General features: G+C 43.6%; 1 protein-coding gene across 1 annotated transcript; it reads left to right on the forward strand.

Annotated features, from left to right (window-relative positions):
* The first annotated feature begins 241 nt into the window (after positions 1-241).
* LOC144598550 (cysteinyl leukotriene receptor 1-like) lies at positions 242-20,271 on the forward strand. Its single transcript, XM_078408728.1, has 4 exons — positions 242-322; positions 1,260-1,351; positions 17,625-17,743; positions 19,283-20,271. Exon 4 carries the CDS (start codon positions 19,327-19,329, stop codon positions 20,266-20,268), a length of 942 nt encoding a protein of 313 aa, XP_078264854.1. The 5' UTR covers positions 242-322; positions 1,260-1,351; positions 17,625-17,743; positions 19,283-19,326; the 3' UTR covers positions 20,269-20,271.
* The last annotated feature ends 1,015 nt before the right edge of the window (positions 20,272-21,286 follow it).

The following is a 21,286-nucleotide window of genomic DNA, read 5'->3' on the forward strand; positions in this document are numbered from 1 at the left end:
GCACTGCTTGTGATGCGTCTCAGTGATAAAACACACGCAACTCATTCCTGTTGCGACTCGTTACATTTGCCTTTTATCCTTTCTTGTGCATTCCATTGCGTCTCAGCGACTCAATAATTCAGGCTTGGAAGATCTTGCTCCTTTCCCAAGACAGAACCCAAGATAAACTTTTACTGAAGAAGGGTCTTGACCCGAACCGTCACCCATTCCTTCTATCCAGAGATGCTGCCTGCCCCGCTGAGTTACTCCAGCATTTTGTGTCAACCTTAAATTTAAACCAGCATCTGCGGTTCTTTCCTACACATGAACTTTTACTTCGCAGGTGAGAAAACTTCACTCAATTTACGATATTGTTTCCCTTCAGACAGTTTGAAAACATTGAATTGACGATGAAGGAAGGCAAGGCGGCCATTGAGACTGTCTGTTAACTCCAGTCGTGGGATGCGTGTTACTGTTAAGCGGTTGAGACACAAGAAACTGCAGACGCGGCTTACCACAAAGACACAAAACGCTGGAGTAAATCGGCGAGTCAGGCAGCATCACCGGAGAACATGGATAGCTAACATTTCGGGTCGGAATCTTTCTTTTCAGTCTGTCCATGATCCACAGAGATATTGCCTGACCCGCTGAGCCACAACCGCATTTTGTGCCTTTTTAGTATAAAGCTGTTGATTTCTTTTAGCAAAGGGAAATTAATAATGACAAAACATTCTTCTCCAAATGCCACAGAGATGCCATGAAAAGTTCCCAATGAGCTGTCGAGATAATTAGTAGGGCGCAACCGTGGCACTCAGTATGGTGTAGCCTTGACGTCCGGACTCCAGCCTGCTGCAAACAAAAACGAAGTGCCCTGAAACACGATTTACCATGTTTGTCTTGTAGTGAATTTACGAATCTGGATCGGCCCGCCAGCACCTGTGGAGGGAAATGGCCAGACGACATTACGGTCCGGGACCCTTCTTTAGGCTGGGTCCCTTGTTGGAATGTGGTCTGTCCATTTCCCTGCACATCTGCTGCCAGGCTGTTGAGATCCTCCAGCACTTTGTTTTTTTGCTCAAAATTGCAGGATCTGCAGTCTCTTGTGTTCCGGGATCGGCCATCTGGGTTGTATTAATAATTCATTTGGTCGTTATATAGAACCAAATTGCTGTCATTAAAAGGGATAGTAAAACCTTGATTGGAGGATATGGGGCTGACGACATTTGAATGTAAAAAGATTTTCAAAGTAATAATTTGCTTTATGTGACTGCCCTACATAGAATGCGTCATGAAGTCGGCTGCCCGTTGAGACAAGTCTTCTGGGGAAGTATGTTTCAAGTTTTTATATGAGAATCTACGTCAGAAAGACTCAGTAAGTTGTGACAAAGGATTTATTTCATATTATACAAATTATGTGTTTAAGTCTTTAATAAGCTATCAACTTATTAGTTATGAATTATATATTAACCCTGCATTAAATATATACTGGACATGGTTTTGAATGTACTGTACACTGTTTATATGCTGGTATCATTAGACATCACTTTTAGTCTTTTCTAAATGTTTTATTATTAATCAATCAGAGAGGAAACTTCTCCTTAGTTCTGACTTTCACTGAAGAGGAGTTCCAAAATAGGAGGGTTCAGACACCCAAGCAAAGCTGGGGAGATTCAGGTGGGTTTGGAATGCAAGGAAGTAAATAAACAAAAGGGAACAAATATTGGTGAGCTGCAGGCTCAATTTACCTCATGTGGTTATAACGAAAGAGTGATATTGGAAATCTGGCTTTCTGGGAATTCCTGGCACCAAAAAGAATACACCGATCAGCCAAAACATTATGACCACCTGCCTAATGTGCTGTTGGTCCTCCGTGTGCCGCCAAAACAGTGCCGACCTGCCGAGGCATGGACTCTCCAAGACCCCTGAAAGTGTCCTGTGGTATCTGGCACCAAAACATTAGCAGCAGATCCTTCAAGTCCTGTAAGTTGTGAGGTGGAGCCGCCATGGATCGGACTTGTCGATCCAGCACATCCCACAGATGCTCAATCGGATTGAGATCTGGAGGCCAGGGCAACACCGTGAACACTTCATCATGTTCCTCAAACCATTTCCAAACAATGTGTGCAGTGTGGCAGGGCACATTATCCTGCTGAAAGAGGTCACTGCCATCAGGGAATACCATTGCCATGAAGGAGTGTACCTGGTCTGCAATGATATTTAGATAGGTGACAGGTGTTAAATTGACGTCCACATGAATGGCCGGACCCAGGGTTTCCCAGCAGAACATTGCCCAGAGCATCACATTCCCTCCACCGGCTTGTCATCTTCCCACAGTCAGTTTGGACCAGACAGGGTAGCCTTCATTGCCCTCGCGCATCGATGAGCCTTGGGCGCCCAACACCCTGTCACCGGTTTGTGGTTTGTCCCTCCTCGGACCACTGTCAGTAGGTACTCACCACTGCTGACCGGGAGCACCTCACAAGTCTTGCCATTTCAGAGATGCTCTGACCCAATCGTCTGGCCATAACAATTTGGCCCTTGTCAAAGTCGCTTGGGGCTTTACTCCTGCCCATTTCTTCTGCATCCAACACATCAACTTCAAGAACTGATTGTTCACTTGCTGCCTAATATATCCCACCCCTTGACAGGTGCCATTGTAACAAGGTAACCAATGTTATTCACCTTACCTGTCAGTGGTCATAATGTTTTGGCTGATCGGTGTATATGGTAAGATTGGAGATGATATGCTATTTCTTCACCCTCCGCATTTCAACCCTACGCATAGTTTCCTGAAAAGCTTGTAATCGTTAACCTGGTTGGGTAGCCCCCAGCAACTCTGGGAGAAGGGAATGGGAGCCAGCAGCATGAACATTCCCAATGATTATCAACTGACTTACTGCACTGTTGGAAGAATAATGAGAGACGGGCAAAAGGTCTGGTACCTTGAATATGCTCAGGGAGTGCGCACAGTAAATTAAAGAACCACATTTTCTGTATAATATTTACGTTTAATGCATACCTCCATGAGTAAATTCCTCTGTAAGCGTGGTTTCCAGATTGGCATCAGCCCACCTCTAAATTATTTCGTTTCAATGTCCGATTAGTCTTTCAACCAAAAATGGACCAAGTTGTATTTGAAATTATGCTCATATTAACTTTTAACTTCATAACATATATTGTGAGTTAGTAAATCTTTTTATCTCAATCGATTATCAATTTTTTAAAAAGTTATTGAAAATGAAACAAACTAGCCATTCACACCTAGTAAGAAATGTGTCTTGTCCTTAATTGTCAGCGATAAAGTGTAATGTAATAGGAAAACAGAAAACTAATTTGTGTGTATTTCTAAGCAGTCGCTTCTGTTTGGGCAAGAGATTTATATAACTTTTTATGAGTATAAATAAGGAGTACAATTTAACATTACAAAGTCCAATTTAATTAATAAAAATAGAACAGAGATGACTGGTCAGGCGTGTATGTCGGAATTGTTAGACTCCACTGAAATTCACTGCGATCAAACTCACATCAAGTGTTGGCTGTGCGAGGAACTTTGGGTCAGGGTTGATCAACGAGAGTCCAAACCTCAGAGAGACCAGAGAAACAGTGTCAGTAGGCAGTCACATCTCCAAGATTGTTTACCTCACATTTGATCAATTGGTTTGGAGAGGATGGTATGACAGTCAAGGAGACATGTAGAGGAACAAGGAAGCAGCTCCAGAGGATCATCAGCACTCATTCTTCTCTATCAGGTATAAAATTTTTGCTTTCTATTTGAACGTAGAGCTAGCAGGGAGAATGTGCAAACTGTCCATAACTCCATTGTACAGGATGGGGGTTGTGCATTCAAGTGGGACGAGGTAAGAGAAATATAGTGATTATAGTGGATAGCATAATGAGGGGAATAAAAACTGTTATCTGCAGTAAAGGCAGAGGATGCATCAGCTATAAGAAGTTATTGAACAAACTTGTACTATTTTCTCTGGAATGTCAAATGCAGATAAGTGACCTGAAAGAAGTATATAAAATTATGCAAGGTGCAGATGGGGCAGTCTTTTTCCCAAGGAGCAACCGTCAAATGCAATGGGGTTGTGGTGTTGGGGATGATGGTGGGTTGAGAAGGACTATACCGACACTCGCAATAGAGTGGATTAGCGTAATAAAGTTTCTTTATGGTGAATGACAATTGTGATGACATGGTCCAGGTCCATGAGAGTCCCTTGTCGGCAATGTGCATGTGAGGAGGCACTGGTGATCTTGGGCTTGTCCCAGCAGCTCAGTCTTGACCTCAAAGAGGAGGTCATGGTGGTCTCGGGCTTGGCCTGGCGGCTCAGTCTTGGCCTCAAAGGAGGCACAGGCCGTTTTGGGCTTTTCCCGGTGGGTCATTTTTGATCTTGAAGAAGGCACGGCTATCTCAGGCTTGTACCCGTAGTTCACTCTTGCCTCAAAAGGATGATGGCGATTTCTGGCTTGTCCTGGCAGCTCATTCTTGGCTCGAAGGAGGCACTGGCAGTCTCAGGCTTCCCCTGGTAGCTCAGTCTTGGCCATGAAAAGGAGGAGGCACAGTCCCTGCAGTTCACTCTTTGCACTGTGTACGGGCGGAATCCCTCGCCTTCAGGGGAGAGGTGAAGAGGCTCTGGCATTCTGGGGGTTTCCCCAACCGCTCAGTCTTGGCCTCAAAGGGGGATCTAGCTGTCTAGGGCTTGACCTGGCAGCTCAGTCCTGACCTCGAAGAAGAAGTGCTGGCGGTCTGAAGTTTGTCCCGGCATCTCAGTCTGCCTTCAAGCCTGCAAAAGGGGAACACAGCTAGTAGGAAGGTGACTCGCTTTCTCTCCCTTCATCTCTCTTTTCTTTCCTCATTTCTCTCTTTCTTCCTCTTCATTTCACTTGGTTCCTCTTTCTCTCCTGCTCCCCCTTTCTCTTCTGCTTCCCATTTCTCACCACTTCACTTTTCCTCCACTGGCTGGAACAGTCTTGTTTTTTTAGGAGGATTCTGACAGGGTGCAGGCAGATCAATCCAGTAGTAGCAAATTGGACACATTTGTAGCTCCTTTGACTCAGCTCAATCCAGAGCACTATCCAAGGTGCTGGTGTTTTCCGGCAGCCAGTCACTGATCCTGGGCTTATCCTGGATTGTCTGCTGCTGGAGATGGGGATCAGAGCAACAAACATGGGAGAAGGCGCTGTCAGAGAACATAGATTTAAAGTTGCAATTTTTTTTTACACAAAGTGACACCTGGAATGCGGTTCCATGGGAAGTGGTTGAAACAGATACTATAGCAGTGTCCAAACAGACATTTGAGGGAAATAGATCATGTGCAAGCAGATAATAATAATAATAATACATTACATTTGTATAGCGCTTTTCAGGACACTCAAAGACGCTTTACAGGGTAAATAAGACATAAAAATAAATAAATAAACGAACAGAAAAGGAAGAATAAGGTGAAGCGACGGTCAGTGGTTGAAGGCAGTGTTGAACAGGTGAGACTTCAGTGATGTTTTGAATGTGGTGAGTGAGGAGGAGTCTCTGATGGTTTGAGGTAGTGAGTTCCAGAGGGTGGGAGCAGCGATGGAGAAAGCCCTGTCCCCCCAGGATCTGAGTTTGGTCCGGATGGGGGGGGGGGGAAAGGAGGTTAGCAGCAGCAGAGCGGAGGGTGCGGGTGGGAGTGTGTCTGTGGAGGAGGTCAGTCAGGTAGGATGGGGCCAGGTTATGGAGGGGTTTGTAGGTCATGAGGAGGATTTTATACTGGATTCTCTGGGGGATGGGGAGCCAGTGGAGCTTGTAAAGGACGGGGGTGATATGGTCATGGGTCGGGGAGTGGGTGAGTAGACGGGCAGCAGAGTTCTGGATGTATTGGAGTTTATTGATGATTTTTGAGGGTGAACCATAGAGGAGGCTGTTACAGTAGTCCAGACGGGAGGTGATGAAGGCGTGGATGAGGGTTTCTGCAGCTGTGGAGGAGAGGGATGGACGGAGATGGGCGATGTTTTTGAGGTGGAAGAAGGCTGTCTTGGTGATGTGTTTGTCGAAGGAGAGGGTTTGATCAAAGATGATGCCAAGATTCCGGATGTGAGGGGAGGTGGATACTGAGAAACCGTCGATGTTGAGGGTGAAGTTATGGGTGGATTTGGTGGGCGTTTTTGGTCCAATGATGATGATTTCGGATTTGTCACAGTTTAGTTTGAGGAAATTGATTTGAAGCCAAGATTTTATTTCAGTGATGCAGTTTGTCAGGATAGAGTGTGTAGCGGTGGAGATTGACTTGGTGGAGATGAGGAGCTGGATATCATCAGCGAAGCAGTGGAATTGGAGACCATGACGGCGGATTAATTGACCAAGGGGGAACAGGTACAGGATGAAGAGGAGGGGGCCGAGAACTGAACCTTGGGGGACACCTTGGGGGAGGGGAGCGGTGGGGGATTTGCAGTTATTAATGGAGATGAACTGGTGCCTGTCGGAGAGGTATGATTTGATCCAGGAGAGGGCAGTGCCGGTGATGTTAAAGGTGGTTTCAAGTCGGGTGAGGAGGATAACAGGTATAACAGGTATAACAGAGCTTTATTTGTCGTTCGGTACCGAAGTACCGAACGAAACTACATAGCAGTCATAGAAGAAAAAAAAAGAACACAAGACACATAACCCCAACACAAACGTCCATCACAGTGACTCCAAACACCCCCTCACTGTGATGGAGGCAACAAAACTTCCACTCTCTTCCCCACGCCCACGGACAGACAGCTCGTCCCCGACCGACCCGCACAGTCCCCGCACCGGGCGCTGAAACGTCTCGCGGCCGAACCGGGCGATGAAAGGCCCGCGACCAAGCCTTGCGCAGCTAAGTCCCGTGGTCGAGCCGCACCGGGCGATGTCAAGTCCGCAGCCGAGTCGCACCAGCGATGAAAAGCCCCGCAGCCGAGCTGCACCGGGCGATGTTAAGCCCCGCGGCCGAGCCGCACCAGCGATGTTAAGTCCCGCAGCCGAGCCGCACCAGCGGTGAAAAGTCCCGCAGCCGAGCTGCACCGGGCGATGTTAAGCCCCGCAGCCGAGCTGCACCGGGCACTGTTAAGTCCAGCGGCCAAGCCGCACCGGGATGTAAAGTCCAGCGGCCAAGCCGCACCGGGATGTAAAGTCCAGCGGCCAAGCCGCACCGGGTGATGTAAAGTCCAGCGGCCGAGCCGCACCGGGCGATGTTAGGCCCCGCAGCCGAGCCGCACCCCGCGCCGTGAGGAAGAGAAAAGTCCCCCCCCCCCCCACACCCACCCACCCACACCACCACCTCCTCCCACACATACACAACCAAAAAATATATATAAAAACCATCCCAACACCGACACACAACAAAAAAAGGGAAAATAAAGACGGACAGACTGCTAGTCAGCCGCTGCCGTTAGGCGCCGCCATGTTAAAATGGAGTGATTGATGGTGTCAAAGGCAGCTCTGAGGTCGAGGAGGATGAGAATGTTGAGGTTACCGGCGTCAGAGGAGAGGAGAAGGTCGTTGGTGATTTTGAGGAGTGCAGTTTCAGTACTGTGGTTGGAGCGGAATCCGGATTGGAATGTTTCATACAGGTTATTGGCAGAGAGGTGATGTTTGAGTTGAGAGGCTACAGCGCGTTCCAAAACTTTGAACAAAAAGGGTAGGTTGGAGATTGGCCTGAAGTTGTTTGAAGTTGTTTGCACAGACATGGTGACCTAAAGGCCCTATTCATCCATTTTTGATTCTATGTTTTGATTTTTACTTACTCTGAATTCACTTGCTGCCATCCAGTTGTGTTAATAGTTTCTGCCGTTTCATAAGATTGATGTTCATTCTCCCTTGCATTATCCCATGCCACTGCCCCCTCATTTCTTTTTAATTTATTGAACTTATTATCACGAGAACCATCCCCTGTCAATTCAGTTTAAAGGTCTATCTGTAACCCTCCTTATGTGATTCATTAGGTCACCGTGCCAGCAAAATTCAAAGGAAGCCCATCTACATCCTCATGGCCGAGTTGTGTGCCCAGTGCCAGGGTTGTGAACATCTTATCTTGGCTACAGAAGAACCGTGAGAAGGAGGGAAGGAAACAGTTCTGATCCAAGTAGGCACTAATGACAAGTCAGAGTACTGGGGGATTATGAGCAGTTTGAGAATAAATTGAACAGCAGAATTGATTGAAAGAAACAGCATGGAAACTTGCCTTAGAGCCCACAGAGTCCACACTGACCATTGATCACCCATTCACACTAGTTCTATGTTATTCCATTTTGCCATCTACTCCCTACACACTGGTGGCAATTTACATGTGGCGAATTAACCTACTAATCCGCACGTCTTTGGGAAGTGAGAGGAAACCAGAGCACCCGGAGTAAATCCATGTGGTCATAGGGAAAATGCACATACTCCACACAGACAGCACCCGAGGTCAGGATTGAATCCAGGTCTCTGGCAGTATGAGACAGAAGCTCTACCATCTGATAATCTCCAAGTTATTACCTGAGCTACGTGGAAATTAACAGGGGGCAAATAAAATTAGAAAAGTGTACTTGTGGCTTAAAGGGTGTGGGGCAAATGTGTTCCAATTCATGCGGCACTGGTATTAGCAATGGGGAAGAAAGAGTGATAATGAAGGCGTGTGGCATGCTTGCCTTCATAGGTCAAGGCACTGGGTAATAATAATAGTGCCACACTATTTGAATTCACAGAGCATATGTAACATGCTAGATCATTTAATGGCACAAACAGAAATAAATATTTGATTAAATAGGTGTTGCGGAAACATGGTTGCAGGGTGACGTGAACTAGGAACTCAATATTACAGGGTATTGAGTGTTCCAAACGGATAGGCAAAAAGGGAAAGGAGGTGAGGTCGTTAATCCAGATAGGTATTAAGGTGGTGATAAGTAGAAATATAAATGCAGTGAATTGTGATGTGGAATTGGTTAGCGTGGAAATATTGAATAATAAAGGAAAGAAGACATAAGAAGGAGTGGTCTCTTGGTGCTTAAAGTTTTGCCTCTCAATAGGACAAAACACAAATGGGGAAATATCAAAGGCAGGTAAGAAGGGAACTGCAATTATCATGGGTTTGTGAAGTGCATTAGGGATTGTGTATAGAGCAGGATGTCACAGAAGCTACCTGGAATGGGCTAATTAAGATTTTTTCATGGTTTAATGAGGCAGGATTGATAGGAAATCTTGTGCTTAAGGATTCTCTAGGGAATGTTGATCACAGAGATACAGTTTAAGTGCAAAAAAAGGTCTCCCAAACCAATGTCCTAAATTTAAATAAGGGTAATTACAAATAAATTAAGTTAAAGTTATCCAAAGTGGAATGGAAAAATAGGTGAAAAGAAAGAAGGAAGGAGTCTGAATAAGGCTCCCGACCTGAAATGTCACCTATTCATGTTCTCCAGAGGTGCTGCCCAAAGATAATAGAGGAGCAAGATGGACCACTCGAATCTAAAAACCGTAGTAGGTCATGGGTAAATTTCAGCGCCATTTTAGTAAGCATATTCTGTGTGCTAGACTGGGCAGTGTTCACAACACTCTGCGATTTCTTCGTATATAAAATGTTTGCAAACAATTATTTTTGTTCAATTTCTTCGATAAGTTGACAGTTGACATTTATAACTATTTCTTGAAGAGTTGCTGGTTCGTGATCTTTAAACTTTGGATGTTACTGATTGAATATTTGCACTAGAGATCCACTCTCTCTATATCAGGCCAATTGATTATATTTAATGAACTGTTCTTCTTTGCTTTCTCTGTTAATTTTAATTTTACCTCCACGAGCTGTGTCTCTTTTGTTTTATTTTAAAAAGTCATGGAAACAGGGATTAGGCATTTTCAAACAATAGAACTCTACTGTATCCACAATATAATTGAAAATACATTTAACTTTATACGTAGAGACAAGAAGATTTGAATTGGTGAATTGATTAGTTAAAAACCCTTGACAGCCACTAAAATGACCAATGCTGCTTGACGTGGTACAGAAGCATGAATCCAATTCAAATAGACACAGTGGTGGAGTAAATCACCGGGTCAGGCAGCATCTCTGGAGAAAAAGGATGGGTAATATTTCAGGTTGGGACACTTCTTCAGACAAGGGGGGGAAGGTGAGGAGCTGGTATAAATCAGGACCTGCTCTTTTCATTGGTTAGCTGAAATGCGAAACAGTGCAACCCTGTATATCTCGCACACAAAATGATGTAAATCTTACCATGAATGACAGAAATAAAAAGTGTTATTCTTGTTTATGGTTCATTTTTGAATGATGTAAAATTGAAGGGGGTTGGTGCAATATACTGCTGACCCACAAATGTGTCGTTATGAGATATTCACCTTTGAAAAATCCATAAATCTAAAAAAAACAAGAAGGTGCCGATGTTATTTGACCAACTTATCGGTTGAATTTAAATATGAATTTTTTACAGGTTGTAGGGTAGTGTGTAACGATCGTGTTAATGCATGTGACTAATTTTTCACAAAAGTGAGGGTTAGCACTATATTGCACTGACCCCCTCAATTACATGTTAAATTCAAAACTAAACTATGGTAGCAATGTACATTATTCATGTCTAAAGCTAGCACTTGTGTATCAGTGTAGGTATGTATGCATTACATTTTATTACACTAATATAGAATGAAACTAATGAAAAAATATCTTGACATGTGTTCATAGTTATTTTATTCACAATGTAAGGATTTCCGGAAATAAGTTTGATGTCACTGATTGCGAATATGTATGTGTAGGCCCTAATGAAATGTATGTGAGAGAACAGTGATAATGAGAAACATTTACTGAGAAATGTGTGTATGACTGATTTTATATATATATATATATATGCATATACATAAACCATAAAGGTCGAATCGCCTTTATGGTTTATGTACATCATGTGAAAAATAAGATGAAGAGAGAAATAGAGCATTGCTTTAAATCAAAGTTGCTTCTGATCCATGAGAAGGAAATTTGAGATCTATTTATCTCTATTTTGCCTCTCACACACAAACACACACACACACACACACACACACACACACATTAATATATACATATATATATATATATATATATATAAGTTACATTTGTGAACAGTGTGTGTTAGAGCAATAAAAATATTAAATCAAAAACTAGCATAGAAAGTGGCAAAGGATAGTGGTAGATCAGAACACATGGAATTTTTCAATAACTATCAGTACAAAACTAAAAACCTAATATGGAGGCGAAACCTGGCCAGTAATATTAAAACAATTCATTTTAAAATTCATCGATATATATAAAAAGGAAAATGGTAACTAAGGTAAATATGAGACTCTTGGAAGATAAGATTGGAAAATTAATAAAGGGAAACAAGGAAACGGCAAAGAGTTTAAACCAATAGTTTGCACCAGTTTTCATGAGTAGAACAATGCAAATATTCCAGAGATAACACATGGACTAGTATCTGCTAACAATGAACAACTTTGAATAATAATAACTTTTGAAACAGATGACAAGGTACAGGGAAATCTAACTGAATAGGTTGCCAGAACTTGATGCAAAGATTTTAAAAGAAATGGCTGCATCCGAGTGTTTTGAAGGAAATGGCTGAAGAGACAATAGAGGCATTGGTTGAAGTGTTTCAAAACTCACCGAGTTCTGGGAAGGGATCGGCAATTTGTAAAAACGCAAATGTGACTCTCTTGTTGAAGAAGGAAGGCAAAAAACAGGGAATTATAGGCCAATTCACTTAATATCTGTTATTGGCAACATGCTGGAATCTATAATCAAGGAATTATAGCTGTCGGGGAACTTGATACATTCAAGCCAAGTCAACATAGTTTTATGAAAGTTTCATGTTTCATACACCCGCTGGAATTCTTTGAGGTTGTAACAAGCAGAGTCAATGGATGGAAACTTGTAAATGTAGTATATTTGGATTTCTGGTAGACTTTCAATAAGCTACCACATATATGAAGCATAAGAGCACATGGTAATAAGGAAAGTGTGTTAACATGAAGATAATTATCACATGGAAGTCTGAAAGTTGGAATAAATGGTTCTCTTCAACAGGCTTGAAGGATATAATTAACAGAGTGCCACAAAGATCTGTTCTTGGCCTTTGATTATTTATTGTCTATGCAGTAAACCCTGTTTTAACAGACCTGTTTATAACAGATTTTCGTTATAGTGGACTGACCTGTCGACAGCTGCCCATGACATCCCGAGCTTGTACCGCCTCCCCGGCCACATGTAGCACCAGTAATATCCATGCCACCCTGGCCTCTTGTAGCACCGGGTGCACCCACACCACCCCCAGCTCATGCCACCTGCCTGGCTGCTTGCAGCGCTGATGCCCCAGGCTGCCCTGGCCTGCACTCCCCCCCCCCCCCCCCCCCCAGCTGGACCTACAGCCGGCCAACACAGCTTCCTCAGCCACTGTGCCTTCAGATCTTTACCTGCATTCTGCTCACCTTACAGGCCGTGACCATTGACTCCACTGATCCTCACCTCTCCCTCAGCTGCCATCAGACTGGGGGCGTCAGCTCACCTGGATTCCAAGTCCAATTGTCACAATTGTACAGGGTGTTAGTGAGGCCATACCTGGAGTTCTATGCAGAGTTTTGGTTCCTTTATTTAAGGGTGCACCAGCATGAGCAGCAGCCTAGACAACATCTCCTGGGATGAGAGGGTTGCCCTATCATGAAGAGCTATAAAATGTAGCTTTTTATTCTTTGGAGTCTAGAAGAATGAGGGTTGATCTTATTAAAACAGATCAGATGCTAAGGGGGCACAGCAGGATATATGTTGAGATGTTTCCGCCGGTGAGCGAGTCTCAAACGCCAAGATGGTTACAAAAAAGGGTATGGTTATTTAAAACTTAGGTCTGTAGGAATTTCTTCTGCAAAAGATGGTGAATCTCCTCCAGATGTTTGTGGAAGCTAGATCACTTGACTTCAGTTTTGTTTATTGTCACGTGTAGTCAGGTACAGTGAACAGCTTTTGTTGTGTGCTATTCAGTCAGCAAAAGCCAATACATGATTACAATCGAGCCGTACAGTGTATTACAGTACATTTACAGTACAGTACAAGGGTATGTGAAGTCTTTACAGAAAAGAAAGAAACATTTTTGAAAGACGGGAGAGTTGAGGGATATATGGAACAAGCACAGAAGAGGAACTGAGTCCTACGACAGATTTCAAGATTTCAAGATCAATTTATTGTCACATGTATCAATTAAGGTACAGTGAAATTTGAGTTACCATACAGCCATACCAAGTGAAAAGCAACAAGACACATAGCCACATAAAATAAAATTTAACATAAACATCCACCACAGCAGATTCCACATTCCTCACTGTTCAAACATCTTCCTCTTTGTTCTCCTGCGGTCGGGGCTGTTGAACCATCCGCAGTCGATCAAAACCCCCGCAGCTGACGGTCCGAAGCCCTCGTGTTGGGATGATCGAAACTCCTGCGTTGTAAGATATTGTATCTGCTTGTAAGAGGAAATTACATCGTACTTGCTTGTAAGAGGATGTCACGGGCTAGGCCCGGGAATTAAAGGAGTACAACACAGGACACAGTGTGTGCCACTCGAATATGTGACATGTGTCAGAAGTTTCGAACCTGAAACACTGAAATAGTCCCGGTGTCCTTAATTCACGTATGAATTGGGAAAAGGAAAGTCCGTGAAGGGAGAATCCTGACAGGAATTAGCAATCCTGAAGCTGAAAAGGGACAAATCGAGCGCCGAACGTCGAGTGTTTCAAGGCACAGTGAGTATGCTAGACCACAGTCCTGTGTATACAGTGTGGTGGAAGTGACCTGAGTGCATGATGTCAGCGAGTGATAGGCCATCGATGAACTGGCAGGCAAAAGATCTGTACCTAGAATGGAAACGTTTCAAACAGCACTGCCATTTTATGTTTGAGGGTCCACTAGCCAGTAAGTCTGAGAGAGAAAAGGTGAACTATCTCATGACATACATAGGCGATAAAGGGAGGGAGATTTACCTAACCTTCCAATGGAACACATTTACTCTCCAAAACGGGGATGAAATCCTTGAGAACGAGACTCTGCAAGGAGTGCACAAGCACTATGAGATGTATGTCAAGCCCAAGGAAAATCAGATAAGGGCCACTGTCGACTTTCACAGACGATGGCAGCGGGACACCGAGAAGTTTGACAACTTTGTGACTGACCTGAAGTTGCTGGTCAAGGATCGTCACTATAAAGAGGAGGAGAGAATGCTCAGAGATGCAATTGTGCTCCGTTCCCGCCACCAGACAGTATGTGAGAAATGCCTTGAGAAAGGAGATGAACTAACATTGGATGCGGCAATCAGTATTGGCCAGAACTATGAAACAGCCCAAGAGAGTATGGAAGCCATCGACAAAGAAGAGGATAAAGTGCATGCTATGTACATAGGTGCTGGCAGAGGCAATTTCATGGGATCCAGAAAGGAAAGGCCCAAACCTAGACTGGATAAGAGTCACTACAGGAGCCCAGATAAAGGCAAAGAACAAAGAGCAAACAAGGAGTCCGACTCGAAGTGTAAGAGATGCGGATACTCTGCACAATATGAGAGTTGCCCTGCCAAAGGTCGGAAGTGTTCAGTCTGCAAAAAACTCAACCATTTTGCAGCAGTCTGCAGACAGAGAAAGCAGCAAGCAAATATGATTGAGGAGAAAGCAGCAGCTTCCTATCCATCAGACTCTTCCGCAGACGAAGATAATGAGGACGGCTATGAATATGCACACATGTATGCTGTACATGACAAGTCACTCACTCACTCAGTCAGGGGATTACTGGAATGAAACTCTGCACGTCAATGGACAGGAGATGAGAATACAGATGGACACAGGATGCTCGTACTCAATAATGCATATCTTCAAAAAGATGGAGAACAAACCAAAACAGCACAAAGCAAAGAGGCGGTTTGTGTCCTACTCCAACCACACACTGGAACACATTGGGTGTGTGAAATTGACCACAACATATAAAGACTACACCCTTGACGTTGAGTATCGTGTGGTCGAGGCTGATGGCAAGCCAGTGCTGATGTCAGGGGCAGACAGTGCCAGATTGAACCTGATACAAAGGCTTCACAACATCGATGAGTATCTAGAATTAATGCGCACTACTGGCACACTCCCTGGGACGTACACATTGAAAATCGACCCAACTCACCAACCGGTTGTGCAGGCACCAAGACGACAACCGCAAGCCCGGCCAAGAAAATCTCAGAGAAGTTACATGAGATGGAGAGAAATGGGCACATTGTCAGTGCAAGAGCCAACAGACTGGGTCAACTCAATGGTGATGGTAGTGAAGAACGGAAAGGTACGCATCTGCATAGACCCGAAAGACCTCAACAAAGTGATCAGACGAGAACACTACCCCATACCAACCGTAGAGGAGGTAGTGGCATCGATGCCAAATGCCAAAGTCTTCTCCGTCATAGATGCAAAATCAGGATTTCTCCAGATCAAACTTGATTAGGAGTCGAGTTTGCTGACAACCTTCAATATGCCTCGTGGACGCTGCCGCTGGCTCCGCCTCCCATTTGGGATCAAGAGCGCCCCAGAAATCTTCCAGAGGATCATGGATGGAATGTTGGAAGGGATCCTTGGGGCAAGAGCAATCATGGACGACAATCATTGACCAAACTGATCTCCCGGTGGCCGAGCACTTCAACTCCCCCTCCCATTCCCAGTCTGACCTTTCTGTCATGGGCCTCCTCCAGTGCCATAGTGAGGCCCACCGGAAATTGGAGGAACAGCACCTCATATTTCGCCTGGGTAGTTTGCAGCCCAGTGATATGAACATCGACTTCTCCAACTTTAGACAGTTCCTCTGTCCCTCCCTTCCCCTCCTCCTTCCCAGATCTCCCTCTATCTTCCTGTCTCCACCTATATCCTTCCTTTGTCCCGCCCCCCTGACATCAGTCTGAAGAAGGGTCTCGACCCGAAACGTCACCCATTCCTGCTCTCCCGAGATGCTGCCTGACCCGCTGAGTTACTCCAGCATTTTGTGAATAAATCATGGATGACATCCTGATATCAGGAATAGACAGCAAAGAGCATGATGAAGTGCTCCGGAAAGTGGCGCAACAGGCAAAGCTGTACAACCTGAAGCTAAACATGGAGAAGTGTCAGATCAGGAAGTCTGAGGTGCGGTGTGTCGGACATCTTGTCACAGCAGCAGGACTCAGGCCTGATCCGGCAAAGATTGAAGCTGTTAAGCGGATGCCTGCACCTACGAACAAGAAAGAAGTGCAAGTTGGCTTCATACAGTACCTGTCTAAGTTCTGTCTAAGTTCATTCCACACCTCAGCAAGGTTGATGAACCACTTAGAGCCCTACCCTTGAGGGATGCACATTTCCATCATGCCCAGCAGCAAGCTCAAAGACCTGTGCACCGTTTCCCCTGTACTAGCGTACTACGATGTGACAAAGAGCGTGGTAATACAGTGTGACGCTAGTAGCTACGCTCTGGGAGGAGTGCTACTCCAAGATGACCACCCCATGGCCTACCGTAAGTCCAGAGTCATCGGCACAGGTGAAGTCACCGCCCCAGCCAAGACCAGGTCATGCACTGCGTACATCAGCTGAAATTCAACCGAGTCCAGGGCTAGGACGCGATTCACCATGTCAGTCGTCAGCTACCAGCCAGGCCAAGTCTGAACAGCCGAACGCATCAGAAGGAAGTCAACCCCATCCAGCTTGTCCAGTAATTCCACAAGCTGAATACACTACCAGGAGTGGACGCGTTAGCAAGAAACCTAACTGTTTGGACTTGTAAATATGTAACAAGCTTGCTATGTTGTGTTTAGACAAAATTAATGTTGGTTGAAATATTTAAAATTGGAAGCACAGGAAAAGTGTTTTTTTTTTTTCCAATTGTTTGGTTAATGTTTATTGATTGTATGGAAAAGGAATCCATTTGAAGTTGTTGTGCCTTGTTATAATGCGTTATGTTTTATAGATGTATTTTTTTTATATGAAAGAAGGGAGATGTAAGATATTGTATCTGCTTGTAAGATATTGTATCATTGTAAAATTACATCTTACCTGCTTGTAAGAGGATATGACGTCACGGGCTAGGCCCGGGAATTAAAGGAGTACAACACAGGACACAGCGTGTGCGACTCGAATATGTGAGACACGTAGGGACGGTTGAAACTCTCCGCAGCATGGAACTCCCGAGTCGGCTTCTTCTTACCAGAGACCATGGGCTTCACGATGTTAAAGTCCACAGGCCCAGTGGTTGGAGCTCTCTACAGTCGATCCCCAGCAAAGGAATCGCAAGCTCCACAATGTTAAAGTCCGCGCTGTGCCCGCGGCATGAAGCACCGGGTCGGTCTCCAGGAAAGGCCGCCAACTCCTCGATGTTAGGCCGCAGTGGGCCAGAGATACGATATGGAAAAGAAATTGCATCTCGGTCGAGGAAAGAGATTGAAAAAAAGTTTCCCCCAACCCCCCCCCACATAAAACAAACCAAGGAACACTAAAACATACTTTTAACACATACTTAAAATAACAAAAACAGAAGAAAGGACAGACTGTTGGCGAGGCAGCCATTGCTTATGGCGCCACCCGGTGTTTCTTGAATGGTGGGATAGGGGGCAAGTGACCTATTCCTATATTTTTATGTTCTTTTCGTGCATTCCAGGGTTTTCGTCAGTTGGTACAGTCCTGACAAAATCGGGAAATGAATTGAGGCATTCTAGGAGCAGTGGCCAATTTTAGCAACGCAATATTGGCAGCTGAATTTACAACAAGTAAATTGAAGTAAGTTTTGTTTTTTTACCTTATATGGTTCTCTCACTGCCTGGCAGAGAACCAGTTTGGTTTACTGAATCCATATCTATGCCATTTAGTACTTGGACAACTCCATGTGTGGCAGGTCTCCAGAGGCACCCTTGCTAATGGCTGTGGCAATTAGTCATACAGAATATAAACTGTGTCCATGCTGCCTTGAATGCTTCTTCACGGTCGTGTTTGTCATGAAGAATGATTATTTAAATTTGTGACGGTGCTAGTGTAACAAACTGTAAGTTTATTTGTCTGTGTTTAACTTGGTACCATGGGACCTCAAAGGGTGTTGAAGACTTCCAGGCCTGTTCTTTAATGACTGCATGTGGCAATGCTGCCACCTCCTGACGTACCCAGATAGAATTCTTGATTAGCAGAATGGGAATGCTCACAATTTAGACAAGTCTTTCAATTCCTGAACAGAACTTTGCAAGGTTGTCTGGCCTCAAAGTAACTTTTCAGGTCCAGGTCTGTTGCTGAAGATAATAATCAAGTTAGGAAATGGGGAAGTACAAAGACATCTGGGTGTCCTTGTTCATCAGTCACTTAAAGTTAGCATGCAGGTACAGCAGGCAGTGAAGAAAGCTAATGGCATGTTGGCTATGACAAGAGGAGTTGAGTATAGGAGCAAAGAGGTCCTTCTGCAGTTATACAGGGCCCTAGTGAGACCGCACCTGGAGTACAGTGTGCAGTTTTGGTCTCCAAATTTGAGGAAGGATATTCTTGCTATTGAGGGCGTGCAGCGTAGGTTCACTGGGTTAATTCCTGGAATGGCGGGACTGCTGTATGTTGAAAGACTGGAGCGACTGGGCTTGTATAAGCTGGAATTTAGAAGGATGAGAGGGGATCCTATTGAAACATATAAGATTATTAAGGGATTGGACACATTAGAGGCAGGAAACATGTTCCCATTGTTGGGGGTCCAGAACCAGGGGCCACAGTTTAAGAATAAGGGGTAGGCCATTTAGAATGGAGATGAGGAATTTGTTTTTCAGTCAGAGAGTTGTAAATCTGTAGAATTCTCTGCTTCAGAAGGCAGTGGAGGCCAATTCTCTGGAGGCTTTCAAGAGAGAGCTAGATAGAGCTCTTAAAGATAGCGGAGTCAGGGGGTATGGGGAGAAGGCAGGAACGGGGTACTGATTGGGAATGATCGGCCATGATCACATTGAATGGCGGTGCTGGCTGGAAGGGCCGAATGGCTTACTCCTGCACCTATTGTCTATTGTCTAATACATCAGGTTTTTATTCTTACTTTATTTTGATATAGATATTTTGATTGTGTTGTTTACAATGTCATTTCTGAGGAGAGTAAAGAGTTAACTACATTGCTTTGTTTCTGAAGTGACATATAGGCCAGAGATATGGACTTGTATCTCTGAATCATTTGCATAAGCCTTTAAATAAATGCTATCTTTCCATATTTTAACTTAGTATAAATGTAATATATGTGGCTATGTAAATCAGTTATACCTCTTTCCAGAGCTATGACTCAAATTAATGTTTTCTTTCCCACAGGTCATCCCCACCCGGAGTGCACTAGTTTTTTTTCAAAGTAAAGAATGAATAATACTGCAGTCTTTGAAAATGACACCTGTGAAAACATAGATGACTTCAAAAAATATACCTACCTACCCGTGTACATCATCACATTTGTTTTTGGATTTTGCGAAAATGTCTTCTGTTTGTTTGTATTCCTGAAGTTATACAAGAGGAAGAATGCATTCAGCATTGTCATGGTGAACCTGGCAATTGCAGATCTACTCTTTGTTTGCACGTTGCCTTTGCGTGCCCTATATTATTTGCAAGGCGGCATTTGGAACTTTTCACAGTCCTTATGCACATTCATGTCTTATGCAATGTACCTCAATATGTACTGCAGCATCTACTTTCTGACACTAATGAGCATCTTGCGTTACTTTGCTGTAGTGCATCCACTCAATTGTTTGAAGTACAGGACTACCAAGAATGTTCTGATTGTGTGCATTTTCATATGGGTATTTTTGGGCATAGTGGCCAGTCCATTACTGAAAGATGACAGTAACACCGAGGAAAATAATAAAACATGTTTTGACCCCGAGGTTAAATTTAATATTAAAATATACAACATGAATTTAATTTCACTGACAATGGGTTGCATTATTCCCTTCTTTATTATCACTATCTGCTACATTTTTGTTGTTAAAACTTTGCTAACCTCAAAGGCAGAGCATAAAAAGCAAAAAAGTTCCCGCAGAAAGGCTATTGTAATGATTATCATCGTCATGGTTATATTTCTGGCCAATTTTATACCCTATCATATTTTGCGGACTGTCCACCTTGACATTAAGTCCCCGCATAACGAAAACACAACCCATGATCATTGTATAATTCAGAAAACTGTGGTGGTTGCCCTATGTGGTGTAGCAATCAATACCTGTTTGGATCCCCTTTTATATTACTTTGGAGCAGAGTCCTTCAGGGATAAACTTAGAAACAGAATTACACTGAAAAGGCAAATCTGATTTTTTCCTATAATTAATTAATTGTAAGTCTGACATAGTGTGTGGGATTTCTTCTTATTCTAGTTCAGACCATAGAAAGCCAAGCATCAATTTCATTGTACTTTGTTCCTGACTTGAAACAATTTATTTTAATGTACAGTCGTGGCAGTTCACATCAGAAAGCAGTGACTTATCATTGAACCTCATTCCGGTAATATAATTCCAGACTAACAGGTCACTTAAGTTCTTTTTAACTTTTGAAAATAGAAAGCTACATAGCTTTTATGTTACAACACTTGTAGAATAAGCTGTTTTATTTTTTCCTTTGTAAAAAAAAACTGTCCAGAACTGCCTGAAAACCAAGGGTCTAGCAAGAATAAAGAACTGAAGGAAATACAGACTGGTTTAAAAAAAAAGGACAAGAGAACTTGGTGAGACTAAAAGCTGTCAAAGGCCAAAGACCTGATGATATACAACCCAGAGTTTTAAAGAGGTGAATGTAGAGATTGTGAACGCCTTGGTTATCATCTTCCAAATTTATATAGATTTTGGAATTGTTCCAGTGGGTTGGAAGGTAGCAAATGAGAGAGATTGCATAATGTTGATGCTCAAAAGGACATAGTATCCTTGAGCACAAATCACTGTTCGGTGGAACGAGTGATTAGGAAAACTAATGGTATATTTCCCTTTATTTTGGGATGATTTGAACACAGGAGCAATGCAAGGTCTCACAGTCTCACTGCAATTAGAATTCTCTACCCTGGGGGTCTGCTGGATCAGTTATTGAGTTCATTTGAAACAAAGTTTGATAGATTTCTAGACCTTAAAGGAATGTGGGGAAAGAACAGGAAAATTATCTTGCAAAGCAGACAGGGCAAAATGGCATATTCTTGTTTGTTATTAAACCTTTGAACGTACCCAATTTAATTACCTCACCACTGATGGTCATGCCTCTTGTTGTCAAGATCCTAAACTCCAGAATTTCTTCCTAAAACTTATCTGCCTCTACTTTCTGCTTTCTCAGAGCCTACTTGTGAGA

This window comes from Rhinoraja longicauda, chromosome 12, assembly GCF_053455715.1.
Source record: "Rhinoraja longicauda isolate Sanriku21f chromosome 12, sRhiLon1.1, whole genome shotgun sequence".
Lineage (NCBI taxonomy): Eukaryota > Metazoa > Chordata > Chondrichthyes > Rajiformes > Arhynchobatidae > Rhinoraja > Rhinoraja longicauda.